The sequence below is a fragment of the Erythranthe guttata genome, chromosome 10 (assembly GCF_056151865.1).
Source record: "Erythranthe guttata isolate IM_541 chromosome 10, IM_541, whole genome shotgun sequence".
In the NCBI taxonomy this organism is placed as follows: Eukaryota; Viridiplantae; Streptophyta; class Magnoliopsida; order Lamiales; family Phrymaceae; genus Erythranthe; species Erythranthe guttata.
The window spans coordinates 5450316-5468150 of record NC_142542.1 but is presented as its reverse complement, the minus strand read 5'-3'; the positions used below and the strand labels follow the sequence as shown (position 1 = coordinate 5468150).

The 17835-nt window shown below is 37.7% G+C and overlaps 6 protein-coding genes across 7 annotated transcripts; 3 read left to right on the top strand and 3 right to left on the bottom strand.

The window, feature by feature from the left end:
- The first annotated feature begins 1383 nt into the window (after positions 1-1383).
- On the top strand, positions 1384-5970 carry LOC105970897 (subtilisin-like protease SBT1.8). Its single transcript, XM_088824109.1, has 2 exons — positions 1384-3371; positions 5196-5970. The coding sequence occupies exons 1-2, from the start codon at positions 1745-1747 to the stop codon at positions 5879-5881; spliced, it is 2313 nt and encodes a 770-aa protein (XP_088680235.1). The 5' UTR covers positions 1384-1744; the 3' UTR covers positions 5882-5970.
- Positions 5971-6208: 238 nt separating this feature from the next.
- LOC148767352 (3'-5' exonuclease-like) lies at positions 6209-7041 on the bottom strand. Its single transcript, XM_088824114.1, has one exon. The coding sequence runs from the start codon at positions 6970-6972 to the stop codon at positions 6214-6216; it is 759 nt and encodes a 252-aa protein (XP_088680240.1). The 5' UTR covers positions 6973-7041; the 3' UTR covers positions 6209-6213.
- A 526-nt stretch (positions 7042-7567) lies between these two features.
- Positions 7568-15226, top strand: LOC105970898 (ubiquinone biosynthesis COQ9-like protein). Of its 2 annotated transcripts, none has more exons than XM_088824112.1 (6): positions 7568-7957; positions 8331-8438; positions 13771-13932; positions 14021-14192; positions 14273-14346; positions 14984-15226. In XM_088824112.1, exons 1-6 carry the CDS (start codon positions 7658-7660, stop codon positions 15062-15064), a joined length of 897 nt encoding a protein of 298 aa, XP_088680238.1. In that variant the 5' UTR covers positions 7568-7657; the 3' UTR covers positions 15065-15226. The 2 variants fall into 2 exon arrangements, with proteins under 2 accessions (XP_088680238.1, XP_088680237.1); XM_088824111.1 differs by lacking the exons at positions 7568-7957; positions 8331-8438 and adding exons at positions 12299-12687; positions 13063-13170.
- On the top strand, positions 8968-10787 carry LOC105970899 (subtilisin-like protease SBT1.8). The gene is made up of 2 exons (XM_012995715.2): positions 8968-9111; positions 9926-10787. Exons 1-2 carry the CDS (start codon positions 9105-9107, stop codon positions 10609-10611), a joined length of 693 nt encoding a protein of 230 aa, XP_012851169.1. The 5' UTR covers positions 8968-9104; the 3' UTR covers positions 10612-10787.
- Positions 10939-11771, bottom strand: LOC105970822 (3'-5' exonuclease). The gene has a single exon (XM_012995646.2). The coding sequence runs from the start codon at positions 11700-11702 to the stop codon at positions 10944-10946; it is 759 nt and encodes a 252-aa protein (XP_012851100.2). The 5' UTR covers positions 11703-11771; the 3' UTR covers positions 10939-10943.
- Positions 15227-15279: 53 nt separating the features above from the next.
- Positions 15280-17126, bottom strand: LOC105970820 (protein NEGATIVE GRAVITROPIC RESPONSE OF ROOTS). The gene is made up of 6 exons (XM_012995645.2): positions 16922-17126; positions 16768-16840; positions 16171-16688; positions 15929-16079; positions 15762-15812; positions 15280-15622 (listed from the first exon to the last, which is right to left on the bottom strand). Exons 1-5 carry the CDS (start codon positions 16925-16927, stop codon positions 15793-15795), a joined length of 768 nt encoding a protein of 255 aa, XP_012851099.1. The 5' UTR covers positions 16928-17126; the 3' UTR covers positions 15280-15622; positions 15762-15792.
- Between the last annotated feature and the right edge of the window lie 709 nt (positions 17127-17835).

Sequence of the window (17835 nt, the reverse complement as noted above, 5' to 3'; positions counted from 1 at the left end):
AGGAGACTAAATAAAACGGTATGTACAACTTTAATTTGGAGTGGTTTTGTATGAGCTATTGATGGATCGAAAAATTGAGGAAAACGAATCGGACGGGGTCAATTTGATGTTGTACTCATCTCATGTATAATTTAGATCGCCGAATAGTGGATTTCTAATTCTCACTTACAATAAATAGTGGATTACACTTACAGTAAATAGTGGATTTCACATAGTGGATTTCAAATTCAGAATGTGAATAGTGGATTTTAAACTCGGGTTGTGAATAGTGAATTACGATAATTTTACACTTACAGTAAATAGTGGATTTCACATAGTGGATTTCAAATTCAGAATGTGAATAGTGGATTTTAAACTCGGGCTGTGAATAGTGAATTACGATAATTTTACACTTAAAGTAAATAGTGGATTTCACACAGTGGATTTCAAATTCAGAATGTGAATAGTGGATTTTAAACTCGGGCAGTGAATAGTGAATTACGACAATTTAACAGTGAATTTTACGCTATTTTTTGTATCTTTTTTTTTTTAATGAATGTCGATAAATTTTGACGAATGTGTAGTGGATTTCATTTTTTTGGTAAACCTGCTGGAAAAAAATGAGTTTTTAAAAAACTGAAATTTTCAATAAGTTTATAGTGAATTTTCGTAATAGACAATGTAAATAACTTAGTGGTTTTTTGATTTTCGTAATGGACTATACTAATACATAGTGGTTTTCAATAAGTTTAGTGATACATAGCGGTTTTCAATAAGTTTATAGTCAATTTTGGTAATGGAATACATTAATTATATAATGGTTTTCGTAAATTACATAGTGGTTTTTGGTAAATTTATAGTGGATTTCAATTTGTTAAAAACTATGTTTTTTAAATCGAAATATAAAAGGAGAATTGAAAAAAAAATTCAAAATCAATTTTAAAAAACGAAAATATTTTTTTTAAAAGAAAATCAAAATTTTATAATTTTATTATAAAAAAAAGGTTCAAATAAAAATAAAGTTAAAAAAAACACCATTTAATCAAAATTAAAAAAAAACAATTTTCTCAAAAAAAAAAAAAAAGAATATCAAAATTAAAAACATAATTAAAAAACGTAAATTTTTTTTAGTTGAAATGGTATGTGATTTTAGAGAGATTTTTGGGAGTTGGCGGATATTTAGGGGGAGTTATTTTTGGAAAATAAATTAACATTAAAATTAAAAAATACACAAGGGTAATTTAAGTATTTTGCTATGAGAGGGGGTTATCTCAAAAATGGGATTATTAATTGGATTTATCCCTCTTTGGAAATTGAATGAGGGGTTTATCTCATATAACCCCTTATTTTTAAAATTGCCAAACCTGACAAAATTTAGCAAAGTATGAACAAATTGAATTTTCCAGAAAGAGGAATGTTTTATTACCAAACTCTGACATCCCACTACTTCAAAATTAAACCCATCATCTTAATAAAATACAAATCGATTATAGGTAATAATTAAAAAATAAATTAAACTCAAATGTAATAACTAAATAATCCCACTAGGCACGAAAAAGGTGAAAAAAACGGGTATCAGTTGGCAGTGGCATTCTCGTAATAAAATCAAATCCGGGGCCTTTTAATTAATAAATACCCTTTTATAAACCCGACAACTGCAACTCCACTTCTATTCTATCCCACTGACAGTCTCACCGGACTGTACCGTACCGTCTTCCCCACTGCATCAATTTCACCAACATATAAACCCTAATCTTCTGCAACAATGGGGTTGGCCTCTGTTTTCTGTGTCTGCGCAATTGCCGCTGTTCTTCAATTATGTTCAATTTCAGTTTCCGCCAGAAAAACTTACATCGTGCACATGAAGCACCACCACAAGCCCGGAATCTACGCCACCCACGGCGAATGGTACTCCGACCACTTCCAATCTCTCACCGCCGCCGATCCAGATTCCCTATTGTACACCTACGACGCCGCGTACCATGGATTCGCCGCCGCGATGTCGCCGGAGGAGGCCGAGTCGCTCCGCCAGTCCGACTCCGTCCTCGGGGTCTACGAGGACGCCGTCTACAACCTCCACACCACCCGCACGCCGGAGTTTCTGGGGCTTGATTCGGAGCTCGGCCCGTGGGTTGGCCACAGCCTCCAGGAACTCAACCAGGCGTCTCAGGACGTGATAATCGGGGTTTTGGACACCGGTGTCTGGCCGGAGTCCAAGTCCTTTATCGATTCGAACATGGCTGATATTCCGGCGCGGTGGCGCGGCGAGTGTCAGGCGGCCGATGATTTCGACCCTAAGATCCACTGCAATAAGAAGTTGATCGGTGCCCGGTTTTTCTCTAAAGGATACAACACCATGGCGTCGGGCGGCGGTTCGAAGGAGTCCCAATCCCCCCGCGACGGCGACGGACACGGCACTCACACGGCCAGCACCGCCGCGGGGTTCCAGGTGCAGAACGCCTCCTTGTTGGGGTACGCCGCCGGGAACGCCAGAGGAATGGCGACTCACGCCCGATTAGCTACTTACCGCGTCTGCTGGAAAACCGGCTGCCTCGGCTCCGACATACTCGCCGCCATGGACCGCGCGATACTCGACGGAGTGGACGTACTGTCTCTCTCCCTCGGCGGCGGATCCGCGCCGTACGCTCGCGACACCATCGCCGTCGGAGCTTTCGCGGCGATGGAGAAGGGGATCTTCGTGTCGTGCTCAGCCGGAAATAGTGGGCCCACCAGAGCTTCACTGGCGAATGTTGCCCCGTGGATAATGACCGTCGGCGCCGGCACTTTAGACAGAGATTTCCCTGCTTTTGCTGCTCTGGGAAACGGCCTGAAATACACCGGCGTATCTTTATACAGTGGAGAAGGAATGGGGAGCAAGTTGGCGGAGCTAGTCTACAACAACAATGGCGGCAATACTTCCGGCAATCTCTGCTTAGCCGGTTCGCTCGACCCGGCTGCTGTGCGTGGAAAAGTTGTTCTCTGCGATAGAGGGATAAGTGCGAGGGTGGAGAAGGGCTCCGTGGTGAAGGAAGCCGGTGGGGTGGGGATGATTCTGGCGAACACCGCCGCGAGCGGGGAGGAGTTGGTGGCAGACAGCCACTTGTTGCCGGCGGTGGCTGTGGGGAGGAAGGTGGGGGACTTGATAAGGCAGTACGTGAAGACGGGGAAGAATCCGACGGCTGGTTTGAGCTTCGGAGGGACGGTGGTGAACGTGAAGCCGTCGCCGGTGGTGGCGGCGTTCAGCTCGAGGGGGCCGAATATGGTGACGCCGCAGATTCTGAAGCCTGACGTAATCGGGCCGGGGGTCAATATACTGGCAGCATGGCCGCAGGGTGTGGGTCCCACCGGCCTTGAGAAGGACGCCCGTAAGACACAGTTCAACATCATGTCTGGTAATTAATCCTCATTATCTCTAATTATTACTCCCATTCTTTAATGATTTAATATTTAATTTCTTTAATCAAATTAATATTTAGGAAAATCCTGATTAAAATTATTGGAACTGAAATTAAAAAACAAGATTAGAACCAAATTTCCTGAAAGTTCTCAATTGTTTATTTATTGTATTTGACTTTATTAATTGTTTATTTGATTTACCTGAATTCACACTCAGAAAATGGATGCTGAATTATTTTGTTCGAAGAAAGCTAAAAGCATAGGCCCCTCCTTGAACTACTTTTATAAGTTGGACATTTTTAAACAGTTGCCTTTTTTTTTTTCTCATTATGCTGTATGATGCCTTAATGGATATTGGTGCAGCAACAAATTACGACTTATAATTAGATGTTACATCTGATTATTTACGTCAAATGTTAGTTAATTGTAAATCTAGGTATAATCACACACAATCTTATGTGTTTTTAGTGAACAATTATTGATACCCCATCTATAATTAATAATCAGTTGGTGTAAAGAGCCATATGTAACATCTAACTTCCCGACTCTACAATGAGCCTAATATTTCAATGATTGCGTGATTTTCGGTTAGAATTATAAGATTTATTTGAATGTAGATAGGATCCTACTAAAAAGTGTCACACCACAAATATTAAAAAAAAAAAAAAAAAAAAAACCATACCCACAATTAGTGGGGGCATATATGCAGAATGAGCTGTAAAAGGTACTACTCCCAACAGTCCTAACGAAAATGGTGGTGGCTTTTCAAGAAAGCGACTAATGTTTTTGTTTCTCATTTTCTAACAATAGATACTAATAAATAAAAGGGCTAAATACACTTTGCACCCTTAAACTATAGTGGTGGTAACACTTACCCCCTTAAAGTTACAAATGTAACACTTACCCCCCTCATTAATGAATTTAATGATAAACTTTGACTTTGAATGATGTGGCATTTTTTCTTCCCAAATTGTCCTTCTAGCTATTATATTGATGCATATATAATAAAATATTTTCAATATTATATCAAAAACTAAAATTTATAAAATATAATAATTATTAAAAAAATATTTTGATTTATGTTTAACTCCACATTTTAATTACTATAGACCCTAATATAAATAAAAATCTCAATATTTTAAAAAATATATAAAATACGTTAAACATTCGCAAGAAAAAAATATTCAAGACTTAAATGGCCAATTTTTTTATAATAATTATTGATTTGAAAATTTATTTAAGTTACTTAAATATAAATTTTAATAAAATAATATTTAAATATTTAGACGTTTAAATTATAATTTCTTATTAACTTTTGAATACATTTTGTGATTCTCAAAATAATAAGTGAGATGATTATATTAGAGTCATATACGCATTAAAATAACTATATAAACTATAAAATTATAATTACAATTCGAATAATCGTTAACTTTTTATTAGCTACAAATGAACACAAGGTAAAACAAAAATAAACTAAAATTCAATTTTTTTCATTCATAAATTTACAATATTGAAATAATAAAATTAAGTTTTGGCAAAGTTGCCGAATTTTTTATTATTACATATTCATTATTTATTTAATGGCTAGAAGGACAATTTGGGAAGAAAAAATGCCACATCATTCAAAGTCAAAGTTATATCTTTAAATTCATTAATGAGGGGGGTAAGTGTTACATTTGTAACTTTAAGGGGTAAGTGTTACCACCCTTATAGTTTAAGGGTGCAAACTGTATTTAGCCCTAAATAAAATCCACATTTTTGTTTGTTTGTCTAACTTTATAGTACTAATTCGGTTTTAACAAATTATGTACTTGCAGGCACATCAATGTCATGCCCACACATAAGCGGGCTAGCCGCTCTTTTGAAAGCGGCCCATCCCGATTGGAGCCCGAGCGCGATCAAATCGGCTCTCATGACAACCGCATACACCGTCGACAACGCCAACTCGCCTCTCCGAGACGCGGCCGATTACTCCCTCTCCACCCCGTGGGCCCACGGTGCGGGCCACGTGGACCCCCACAAGGCCCTCTCCCCCGGGCTCGTGTACGACGCCACGCCGGACGACTACGTCTCGTTCCTATGCTCGTTGGACTACACCGACGATGCGGTGCAATTGATTGCTAGGCGCCCGAACGCCACTTGCTCTTCCTCTAGGAGGTTCCGGGACCCAGGCCAGCTCAACTACCCCTCGTTCTCCGTCGTGTTTGGAGGAGGGAAGAAGAACAGTAGGGTTGTGCGGTACACTAGGGAGCTGACTAATGTGGGACCCGCGGGGTCCGCTTACGTGGCGGAGATCGAGGCGCCCCCGACCGTGGTGGCAACCGTGAAGCCGTCAAAGCTCGTTTTTGGCAATGTTGGGGATAAGTTGAGATATACGGTTACTTTCGTTTCTAAGAAAGATGTGGACTATTCGTTGACAAGTGGGTTCGGGTCGATCACTTGGAAGAACGCGCAACATCAAGTGCGGAGCCCGGTCTCATTCTCGTGGACCCTACGGCTATAATTTATATGGTAGTACTCTTTTGTTTAATGGTGATTCAATTTAACTGGATTTTCTAGGTTTTGAACTAAGTGATGAAGGCCCTTCTTCTATATATGGTATTTCCTAATTTATTTTTATTAATATACAATATGAAAACTTACCATATATGTTCAAAGGGATAATTGTTGACCCGTTGACTTTCAATCCCCTCCCAAACTCCTTTGTAGATTTAAATTAGGAAACATATTAATAAGAACTACAGAACTTTCCTTTTTATTTATAAAAAACAGAATGACTACTACAACTACAGATAATTTTAATGATTCAACAAACAAAGAACAACAAATAAAACCCTAAACCGGTAAAAATCGAGGTCTAACAACGGCTACGCATACTAGTGGCGTGATTGGACGAAAAATCAGCAAGCACAATGCGAAAGCAATCTGGTACGAAACCACGGCATCTATGGCAGCATATTCTATCTGATCGCAATCGAGCTCCTTTGCATCCCACTTGCTCAAAGTTATCTGCAATGGCTTCTCCATGTTCTTGCCAAGAACTACGTACGCCATCTTTTTCAGCCCCATGTATTTGTACTCTCCGTTCCCATTACGACCGTGGATCATATCCAATCTTCGGTTGATCATCGCCAATCGTCCGTCTTCATTATCACGACCGTTGGTCATAGCCAATCTAGCGAGATCGTTCAGGTCCGATGTTCTTCCTACACGCAAGCCATGATGACTGTACAATTTGTCCACATCATCTTTGATTCCGACCCCACAAAACGTGTGACGAGGATCGATCAAGAAGGCGTGGAGCAACGGCGGGATAAAGTCGGCATGGAGAATTTGGAAGACGAGGCATCGGTTGCCAACACAGAGTTGGAGTATGGCTATAGGATGATCTTCGCGTGGGGACATATTTGGCAGCCACTCCGTGTCGAGGCCGACTAAAAGATTCTTCGGAAAATCGTTGTGGATGTTGTATATAGAGCATATCCATTCGTGCACTCGTTCCGCTTCTTTTGTTACCGTTACGTATATGTTTTCGTTGTAAAAAGGGACCGAGAAAAGACCGTTTGGCTGAGCTCGAATAGTTGTCATGGCCATAGGAGAGAAATTGATCAATACAGAAATTGAAGTTGGAAGACAGAATTATTCAGTTCAAGTATATATAGAGATGGGGCAGAGGATTCAAAAGGTAACATTGTTCTAATCTGGAATAATATAAGGAAAGTTTGTCCAAGTATAATTTCAGATAAAAAAGGAAATATTACCTTATACAAATTATTACCAAATAAAAACCCAACTTAATATTTTATTAACAATGAATTTATTCCGTATTCTGGAATAATATAAGGAAAGTTTGTCAAATATAATTTCAGATAAAAAAGGAAATATCACCTAATACAAATTATTACCAAATAAAAACCCATACTAATATTTAATTAACAACGAATTTATTACGTATTAAACAAGAAAAAAATTATCAATTGTTTCAGATATTTAATCAATTTTTAAATTATTTATAAAACGATTTATTACATAAATGTACTCATCATAATTTTGTCAACAAAACTATAACTGGGCCTTCTATCTCCAAGGCCCAAAACTACTACAAAAATATTTAATTACTAAAATACCATTAATTATAAAATATTTTTTTCAACTAAATAAAAATTAAATTAAAAAACAAAAATCACCAAAAGTATGGATTATTCGATTAGAGTGAACTTTCCTTGTAAAAAAATTGAGAACCGACTAGCCGGCGATTGTAATATTGAGTTAATTATCCATGTATCGATCGGCGGCGAGACGACTGCTGCCGGCGTTATGCCGTCGAACCGGTCACTTACGAAGCCAAGCTTCTCCAGTCGGTTGCTCCGCCCCAATCATACCTCCGGCGGCGTTTTTTGTGACTGCTGCTTCCGAAAACGCTCGAAATCACAAACCTAATAGCTTCGAATCCGCCAATCATCCATCATCATCATCAACATCGTTAGGTGAAGGTCGGAACCCTAGATTCACAGGCGGTGCCAAAACTCACTGGCAGGAAGAGCAGGCTAGTGTTCTTCAGGCGTCCCTCCGCCACGTGGTTCGTTCTCGTCACCAAATATTCAGTTTTCCTTTAATTTTTATGTGTTTATTGCGTAATTGAATTCGTTTGTATTTCACATGTGTTAATTCTTAACGTAGTAAGGTGATTATTGGCTCTGTGGATTTTGAAATTTCGGATTCGATTGGGGAAAAAACTATTTCTAATCAGATGGACCAATTTTAGGTCAATTTGCGACCTCCTTGTTTATTTTCCACCAACGCATTCTAAATGCATTGTGATTTTGTTTGATTAATTGGCTTATGGTGATTTGATAAATCGCTGTATGCGATTTCGATATTTGCGAGGTCAAATTACAGAGGAAGTGAATTACCACTTGATTGAATGAGTTTGTGGAATTTCAATTGGACAGATTAGATTAGGGTGGAGTGATGCTGCCATGATTGCTGGAGCGAAGGAGGTTGGTGTTTCTCCTTCCATTGTAGGATCTTTTCCTCGGAAAGAAGCTGAACTGGTAGAGGTATAATTTTCATCTACGCACTTCTTATTGCTCTGTATATATGCTAACAAGTACATAAAAAATTATCCGAGAATGTTTAGACTACTACATTGTTTTGCATTACCAATTAAGCTTAGATATTAACACTTTTTAGCCTCCGCGAAATCAAATTAGCTAGTTGGTAAAAGAATGAAAATCACAAGGTTCCCTGTATTGATTCTTTTATTTGGAAAATAAAGAGAAGACTATCTCGAATGTTATATCTGCAAGGAAAACAAATGTAGAACGATGTTTTTGGCTGTAAGTAATACTGTAATATGGCTACTCAAGTCGACTAGGAAGAAGAAAAATATCACTGCATTGTATTATGTTTTGGCTACATCCGATTGGGGTCTCGATTTATTTTATGTGATGTGAAGGGGTGGTTAGATTTACTCTCTTTTCATATATGTGTGTGTGTGTGTGTGTGTGTGTGTGTGTGTATATAACAAATCAAATTCTGCTATTTCTGGTGTTCTCCCTGGTTTCCGTGAATATCTTTTCCTTGGATGCTTTTTTGCCATTAATTTGTCGTATATGGAAGCTTTTGTTTAGCATAATATAGCTAATATACGGCACTTGTGACTAATATAATGATCTTTCACCCAAGTCCTTGAGAAGGACGCCTGTAAGACACAGTTCAACATCATGTCTGGTAATCCTCATTATCTCTAATTATTATTTTTTTAATGTTTGATTATATTGAATTAATAATTAATAATTTTTATTTATAATTCACTTTATTAATTGTTTATTTGACTGACCTAAATTCACACTAAAAATGGATGATGAATTATTTTGTTCAAAGAAAGCTAAAAGCAAGGCCCCTCCTTGAACTACTTTTATAAGTTGGGCATGTTCGAAAAGTTGCCTTTTTCTCATTATGTTGTATCATGCCTTGGATATTGGTGCAGCAACAAATTACGGATTATAATTAGATTCTACACCTGATTAGTTACGTCAGATGCGTGTTAATTGTAGATCTGCGTATAATCACACACTCCTATGTGTATGTGTTTCATGGACGATTATTTTGGCCCATCTACTGTTAATACTCACCACGTGTAAATAATCATATGTTACATCTAACTGCCTGTCCGTGTACACCTAGCTATCTATATTTCTTGCGTGATTTTCGGTTTGAATTATGAGATTTATTTGAATGTGGATAGGATCCTACTAAAAAGTGTCACACCACAAATATACAAAAAAAAAAAAAAAAAAAACCATACCCTCAATTAGTGGGGGCATATATGCAGAATGAGCTGTAAAAGGTACTACTCCCAACAGTCCTAACGAAAATGGTGGTGGCTTTTCAAGAAAGCTACTAATGGTTTTGTTCGTCAATTTCTAACAATAGATACTAATAAATAAAATCCACACTTTCGTTTGCTTGTCTAATTTTATTTTGTAATTATATACTTTGCTTTATAGTACTAATTCGGTTTTAACAAATTACGTACTTGCAGGCACATCAATGTCATGCCCACACATAAGCGGGCTAGCCGCTCTTTTGAAAGCAGCCCATCCCGATTGGAGCCCGAGCGCGATCAAATCCGCGCTCATGACCACCGCATACACCGTCGACAACGCCAACTCGCCTCTCCGAGACGCGGCCGATTACTCCCTCTCCACCCCGTGGGCCCACGGTGCGGGCCACGTGGACCCCCACAAGGCCCTCTCCCCCGGGCTCGTGTACGACGCCACGCCGGACGACTACGTCTCGTTCCTATGCTCGTTGGACTACACCGACGATGCGGTGCAATTGATTGCTAGGCGCCCGAACGCCACTTGCTCTTCCTCTAGGAGGTTCCGGGACCCAGGCCAGCTCAACTACCCCTCGTTCTCCGTCGTGTTTGGAGGAGGGAAGAAGAACAGTAGGGTTGTGCGGTACACTAGGGAGCTGACTAATGTGGGACCCGCGGGGTCCGCTTACGTGGCGGAGATCGAGGCGCCCCCGACCGTGGTGGCAACCGTGAAGCCGTCAAAGCTCGTTTTTGGCAATGTTGGGGATAAGTTGAGATATACGGTTACTTTCGTTTCTAAGAAAGATGTGGACTATTCGTTGACAAGTGGGTTCGGGTCGATCACTTGGAAGAACGCGCAACATCAAGTGCGGAGCCCGGTCTCATTCTCGTGGACCCTACGGCTATAATTTATATGGTAGTACTCTTTTGTTTAATGGTGATTCAATTTAACTGGATTTTCTAGGTTTTGAACTAAGTGATGAAGGCCCTTCTTCTATATATGGTATTTCCTAATTTATTTTTATTAATATACAATATGAAAACTTACCATATATGTTCAAAGGGATAATTGTTGACCCGTTGACTTTCAATCCCCTCCCAAACTCCTTTGTAGATTTAAATTAGGAAACATATTAATAAGAACTACAGAACTTTCCTTTTTATTTATAAAAAACAGAATGACTACTACAACTACAGATAATTTTAATGATTCAACAAACAAAGAACAACAAATAAAACCCTAAACCGGTAAAAATCGAGGTCTAACAACGGCTACGCATACTAGTGGCGTGATTGGACGAAAAATCAGCAAGCACAATGCGAAAGCAATCTGGTACGAAACCACGGCATCTATGGCAGCATATTCTATCTGATCGCAATCGAGCTCCTTTGCATCCCACTTGCTCAAAGTTATCTGCAATGGCTTCTCCATGTTCTTGCCAAGAACTACGTACGCCATCTTTTTCAGCCCCATGTATTTGTACTCTCCGTTCCCATTACGACCGTGGATCATATCCAATCTTCGGTTGATCATCGCCAATCGTCCGTCTTCATTATCACGACCGTTGGTCATAGCCAATCTAGCGAGATCGTTCAGGTCCGATGTTCTTCCTACACGCAAGCCATGATGACTGTACAATTTGTCCACATCATCTTTGATTCCGACCCCACAAAACGTGTGACGAGGATCGATCAAGAAGGCGTGGAGCAACGGCGGGATAAAGTCGGCATGGAGAATTTGGAAGACGAGGCATCGGTTGCCAACACAGAGTTGGAGTATGGCTATAGGATGATCTTCGCGTGGGGACATATTTGGCAGCCACTCCGTGTCGAGGCCGACTAAAAGATTCTTCGGAAAATCGTTGTGGATGTTGTATATAGAGCATATCCATTCGTGCACTCGTTCCGCTTCTTTTGTTACCGTTACGTATATGTTTTCGTTGTAAAAAGGGACCGAGAAAAGACCGTTTGGCTGAGCTCGAATAGTTGTCATGGCCATAGGAGAGAAATTGATCAATACAGAAATTGAAGTTGGAAGACAGAATTATTCAGTTCAAGTATATATAGAGATGGGGCAGAGGATTCAAAAGGTAACATTGTTCTAATCTGGAATAATATAAGGAAAGTTTGTCCAAGTATAATTTCAGATAAAAAAGGAAATATTACCTTATACAAATTATTACCAAATAAAAACCCAACTTAATATTTTATTAACAATGAATTTATTCCGTATTCTGGAATAATATAAGGAAAGTTTGTCAAATATAATTTCAGATAAAAAAGGAAATATCACCTAATACAAATTATTACCAAATAAAAACCCATACTAATATTTAATTAACAACGAATTTATTACGTATTAAACAAGAAAAAAATTATCAATTGTTTCAGATATTTAATCAATTTTTAAATTATTTATAAAACGATTTATTACATAAATGTACTCATCATAATTTTGTCAACAAAACTATAACTGGGCCTTCTATCTCCAAGGCCCAAAACTACTACAAAAATATTTAATTACTAAAATACCATTAATTATAAAATATTTTTTTCAACTAAATAAAAATTAAATTAAAAAACAAAAATCACCAAAAGTATGGATTATTCGATTAGAGTGAACTTTCCTTGTAAAAAAATTGAGAACCGACTAGCCGGCGATTGTAATATTGAGTTAATTATCCATGTATCGATCGGCGGCGAGACGACTGCTGCCGGCGTTATGCCGTCGAACCGGTCACTTACGAAGCCAAGCTTCTCCAGTCGGTTGCTCCGCCCCAATCATACCTCCGGCGGCGTTTTTTGTGACTGCTGCTTCCGAAAACGCTCGAAATCACAAACCTAATAGCTTCGAATCCGCCAATCATCCATCATCATCATCAACATCGTTAGGTGAAGGTCGGAACCCTAGATTCACAGGCGGTGCCAAAACTCACTGGCAGGAAGAGCAGGCTAGTGTTCTTCAGGCGTCCCTCCGCCACGTGGTTCGTTCTCGTCACCAAATATTCAGTTTTCCTTTAATTTTTATCCGTTGTTTATTGCGTAATTGAATTCATTGGTATTTCACATGTGTTAATTTTTTACGTAGTAAGGTGATTATTGGCTCTGTGGATTTATGAATTTTCGGATTCGATTGGGGAAAAACTATTTCTAATTAAATGGACCAATTTTGGGTCAATTTGCGACCTCCTTATTAATTTTCCACCAACACATTCTAAATGCATTGTGATTTTGTTTGATTAATTGGCTTACGGTGATTTGATAATTCGTTGTATGCGATTTCGATATACGCGTAGTCAAATTACAGAGGAAGTGAATTACCACTTGATTGAATGGTTTGTGGAATTTCAATTGGACAGATTAGATTAGGGTGGAGTGATGCTGCCATGATTGCTGGAGCAAAGGAGGTTGGTGTTTCTCCTTCCATTGTAGGATCTTTTCCTCGGAAAGAAGCTGAATTGGTAGAGGTATAATTTTCATCTACGCACTTTTTATTGCTTTATATATAAGCCGACAAGAACATAAAAAAAATATCCAAGAATGTTTAGACCACTACTTTGTTTTGCATTACCAATTCAGCTTAGTTATTTAACACTTTTTAGCCTTCACGAAATCAAATTAGCTAGTTGGTAAAAGAATGAAAATCACAAGGTTCTCTGTATTGATTCTTTTCCCTGCAAAATAAAGAGAAGACTATCTCTAATGTTATATCTGCAAGGAAAACAAACGTATAATGATGTTTTTGGCTATAAGTAATACGGTAATAGGGCTACTCAAGTCACTTAGGAAGAAGAAAAATATCACTTCATTGTATTATGTTTTGGCTACATCCAATTGGGGTCTCGGTTTATTTTATGTGATGAAGGGTTGGTTTGATTTACCCTCTTATATTAAATTCTGCTATTTCTGGTGTTCTCCCTGGTTTTCGTGAATATCTTTTCCTGGATGCTTTTTTGCCATTAATTTTTCGTATGTGGAAGATTTTGTTTAGCATAGTATAGCTAATATACGCCACTTGTGACTAATATAATGATCTTTCATCCAAGTCCTGAAATTTTTTGGTTCAGTTTTTCATGGATGATTGTCTGCAAAAGTTAATTGACATAATTGACATGAAAGAGGATTTGAAAACCTTAATCCCTAGTCACCGTGTGGCCAAGCTTGTTAGAGTTCGCCTAGAAATGCAGGCTCCCTACATTTCGAAGTGGCCTCAAGCACTAAGCATACAGGTAACTTTTTATGATTTATTCATTGTGTTTAGTCTTTATTAGTAGATTCTCTGCCAAGTAAATTTAAAAAAAAAACATAAAATCGTAGGCGCAACCTTCAAATGTTTCCACAAGCTTCAAGCAGAGAGCAATGCTTGTTGATGAGATTTGGCATGCTGCTGGGGACGAGGCAACTGATACTGATTGGTATGTGAAGAGAACAATCCTTGGTGGAATATACTCTGCAGCTGAACTATACATGCTAACTGATACTTCCCCAGGTTAATATACGTTGCATATCAGTAGTTTAATTTTTTTTCCTGCAAAGAGCTTGTTCATTTGGCTTGCTTTCTGTTAACAGATTTTCAGGATACATGGGAATTCCTGGACGAACGAATTAGAGACGCATTCAACCTTAAAAAGACAGTTCAAGAGGTAATCATACTGACCTTTAAATTCATTTGAAGGATTTGTCCTCTTCACTGGTTTTGTGGTTGTCTGAAGTGTCTCAGTGTCGTGTTAATAAAATAACCCGAATTCAATTATCATGTTCCCATCATGTCACATTACTTCTGGATTCTGAAGTTTGGGATGAGGCCGATAAAACTGATTGGCTTAGAGAAAATTAAATAATATCATCCATCTTAGTCATTCTGCTCAGTTAGTGAAACTCAATCCGATTGATTCATGATTTGCAATTTTGCCTGGACAACTTTCGATACTATAACTTTCCCTTGTATGGACTGGTAAAAAAAAGACCAGGCTAATATTACGAGGATTGAATCAGGTCATTAAGTAAATGCACTTCTTGTTGGCTGTTGCAGTGGAAAGAGCTGTGAACTTTAGGGGAAATCTTCTAGTATGTGTGTGTGTGAAAAAGAGTTTTCGACAAAATTATGAAGGAAGATATATGGTCTTCTCTTGTGTTTTGTCTACTTCACCAGGGGAATTGGATAACTTTCTTAAACGAAAAAAATTTGCATTTTACTGTATGTATGCAGTATGCACTTTATGAATTGCAACACATCTAAAATTTGTCATCTGAAATTTTTCGAGACGTGCAAATTTGCAGGCAAAGTATCTGGCAGAAGCAGTGAGAGCTGGGATGGGAGGTTCTGCTCAAGAATTCGTGAAGAAGCTCTTCCAGCGTTGATTATTAACAAGGATGGTGAAAATAATATTACTGCTTTTACACTTTTTTCTCGATGGACCGATAGTAAGAATATTTGCGAGAGTACCGTTTGGCATATGTATAATCCTTGTCCCTATGGAGTGTTATTCAGCAATAAAATGCAAATTACGAATGTTTTATACAGTGAACTTCCCCAGTTAAATCTGTAAATAAATAAAGTGAAAACGGAGGCCAAATAAGTATCTAAATATAGATGCTCTTTGTTCTCAAAATGTTTATGTTTAGCCTTAAAAAAGAAAAATACATATGAACAATAGATAATATAACCATGGCAAAATGGTAAATTACTGTACTGTTTGCACAATAAGCCATGGCAAAAATACATAGAAATATATATATATATGCCCATTCCCCTGTGAAATAAGCACACTATTATTTAATACTATTTATTATTTAATAATACTCAAACTTCAATCTTCTTGACCAATCAATATCTATTATAGCTCCCATTGGCATTGTATACTCGCATTCAACCACAACATCAAAGGAAGAGATAACACATATTCACATCTTCTACACCTGCATTTGTCAAATGTAATAATTCATTTTCTTACGCACTTCTTGATTTCTGCACTTTCGTGTGTGTGTGTGTGTGTGTGTGTGTGAGAGAGAGAGAGAGAGAGAGAGAGTCCAACAGGGATTTGAAGTATGTTATTACCCTGTATCCAAAGCTGGCGGAGAAGATAACTTTATATTTCCAGAACAATATCTGCAAAAAGAAAAAAAAAAAAAAAAAAAAAGAAAATCATACCATAAAGCAAAGATCACAATATAACTGCATATACAAATGTTTGATAATACAAAAAAAATGTTTTGTATTCTTACATTCTGAGTCTGTTTTGACCCATTTAGTTTGATGAAAAGACTCTTCATACTCTTCGTCATCGCTATCGACAATCGCAGGCCTATTATCCAAATATTTCTTCGAAGTAGGCCTTTGAGGATATATCTTTTTGTGCAGCAATGCCCTCAGTATCTGAAAAAAAATAACACATCTCGCATGAAACAAAAACAAATGACGAAGACCGAGTTACGAAAACTAGAACGAAGACGGTAACTAAAAAAACCTTATCCAATCTCGAGTTATCCACTTTAGTAGTATCCGGATGCGGGTCCCGCAAGACGAATCCACCTCTGCACAGAAGCGCCTTCTTGATGAGAAACGAGATCGATTTTTTACCGATCCCGTTCTTCCTTTTGTTATTGTTATTATTATTATTATTATTCAGTCGTGCGTCTTTAGCTCCTTTGTTGACTGTACTGCTGATGGTCCTCTGTATACGAGCGTCTTCGTTTGCCAACAAATGAACCGCTCGTTCCTCGATTTCTCTCGAGCAATCCAAGAACAGTTTCTCTCTATCGAGAGAAATGTGGTTATTCAGTAATAATCTCAATTCTTTATCAATAACTTGTTGTTCTTCTTCTTCTTCTTCCTCTTCGAAGTTGTCTTGTACTTGTGATGCGGTGTTTTCATTGTTCGCATGAACGCTCAACTTGTCGGAATTTCCCAATGTACCAATAGCAAGCAAACCGTTTGGCCAATCGGAGTACACTTCTTTGCAGTGGTGCTGCATCATATGATCATCTGCAACATAACATAATTATAATCAAATATATGTATATTATCGATCAAACAAATGTGGGGTCGGTTAAAAAAGACTCACATGACATCGATTCTGGATTCGGCTTGTTCGAAACTTCACTTCGATTACGTTTGTTTAGCGTCCAACCAAAGATCTAAGACAAATAATAGTCATTATAAAATCACAAAACCTATAAAATTCCAAAAAAAAAATATAATTAGTAAATGTTAATTACCTTCATTATTGAATGCTCTAGCTCTATAAGAATCAAGATTTATGAAATAGGATGAGAAATAAACTAAGTATAAATAGTGAAGGCCAATTGGTGGGGTGGTGAGAAATTTCACAGCCAAGCTGCTCTATATATATTAGTGGTCCAAGTTCCAAAAGGATGTCCCCTTGCCGCCATTTTTATTTTTTTATTTATTTCTCTTTGTCTTAGTGTCCATTATATTATATTTTTCTATTATTTATTAATAATAAGATAGTAATTTATCCCGTTTCAAATTAACCGTCGCTTTGGCAGACTTTTCTAGTACAATAACACTGTCACTTTAGAATTACAGTACTCTCAATTTTGGCATATCATGCCTTAATTAAACGAAGAAAGAATTAGTTGGGAATAAAGCTGATGCAAAGGGTATTTTAGTCGCATCCTATATTTTTTGGTTAAGAATTCACGCTATTTTTAAGTTTTCTTAATATTCGTACATCAATTTAAAACGACAGTTACTTTGAAATAGATGGCGTAACATGTCTACAACATGTATCACATTCGGTCATTAAAAACACTATGACGCTCAAGTCAGCTCCAAACATAAAAGAGTTACCGATAATTCGAGAGTTTTCGAAACAACAAAATATCAAGTACAATAATTAATAATTAACCCAAATTATATTTAAATAAATCATATTAGTGAATTAAGTTTGTTTGGTAGAGATGGATGTAGCACAAGCTAAGTGCTGTCCTAATCTGATGTTTTCTTTTATGTTTTTCCAAAATTAGCTCTGAAAGTTGATAAAAGCTTTGTCATCTTTGAACATGTTCACAAATGGGAGCTTAATTAAACTGTAATTAAGACCCTGATTAATTAATTATTTATTAGCTTTACACTTGTCATGCAGGCTAATGATATGACATGTAAAAAG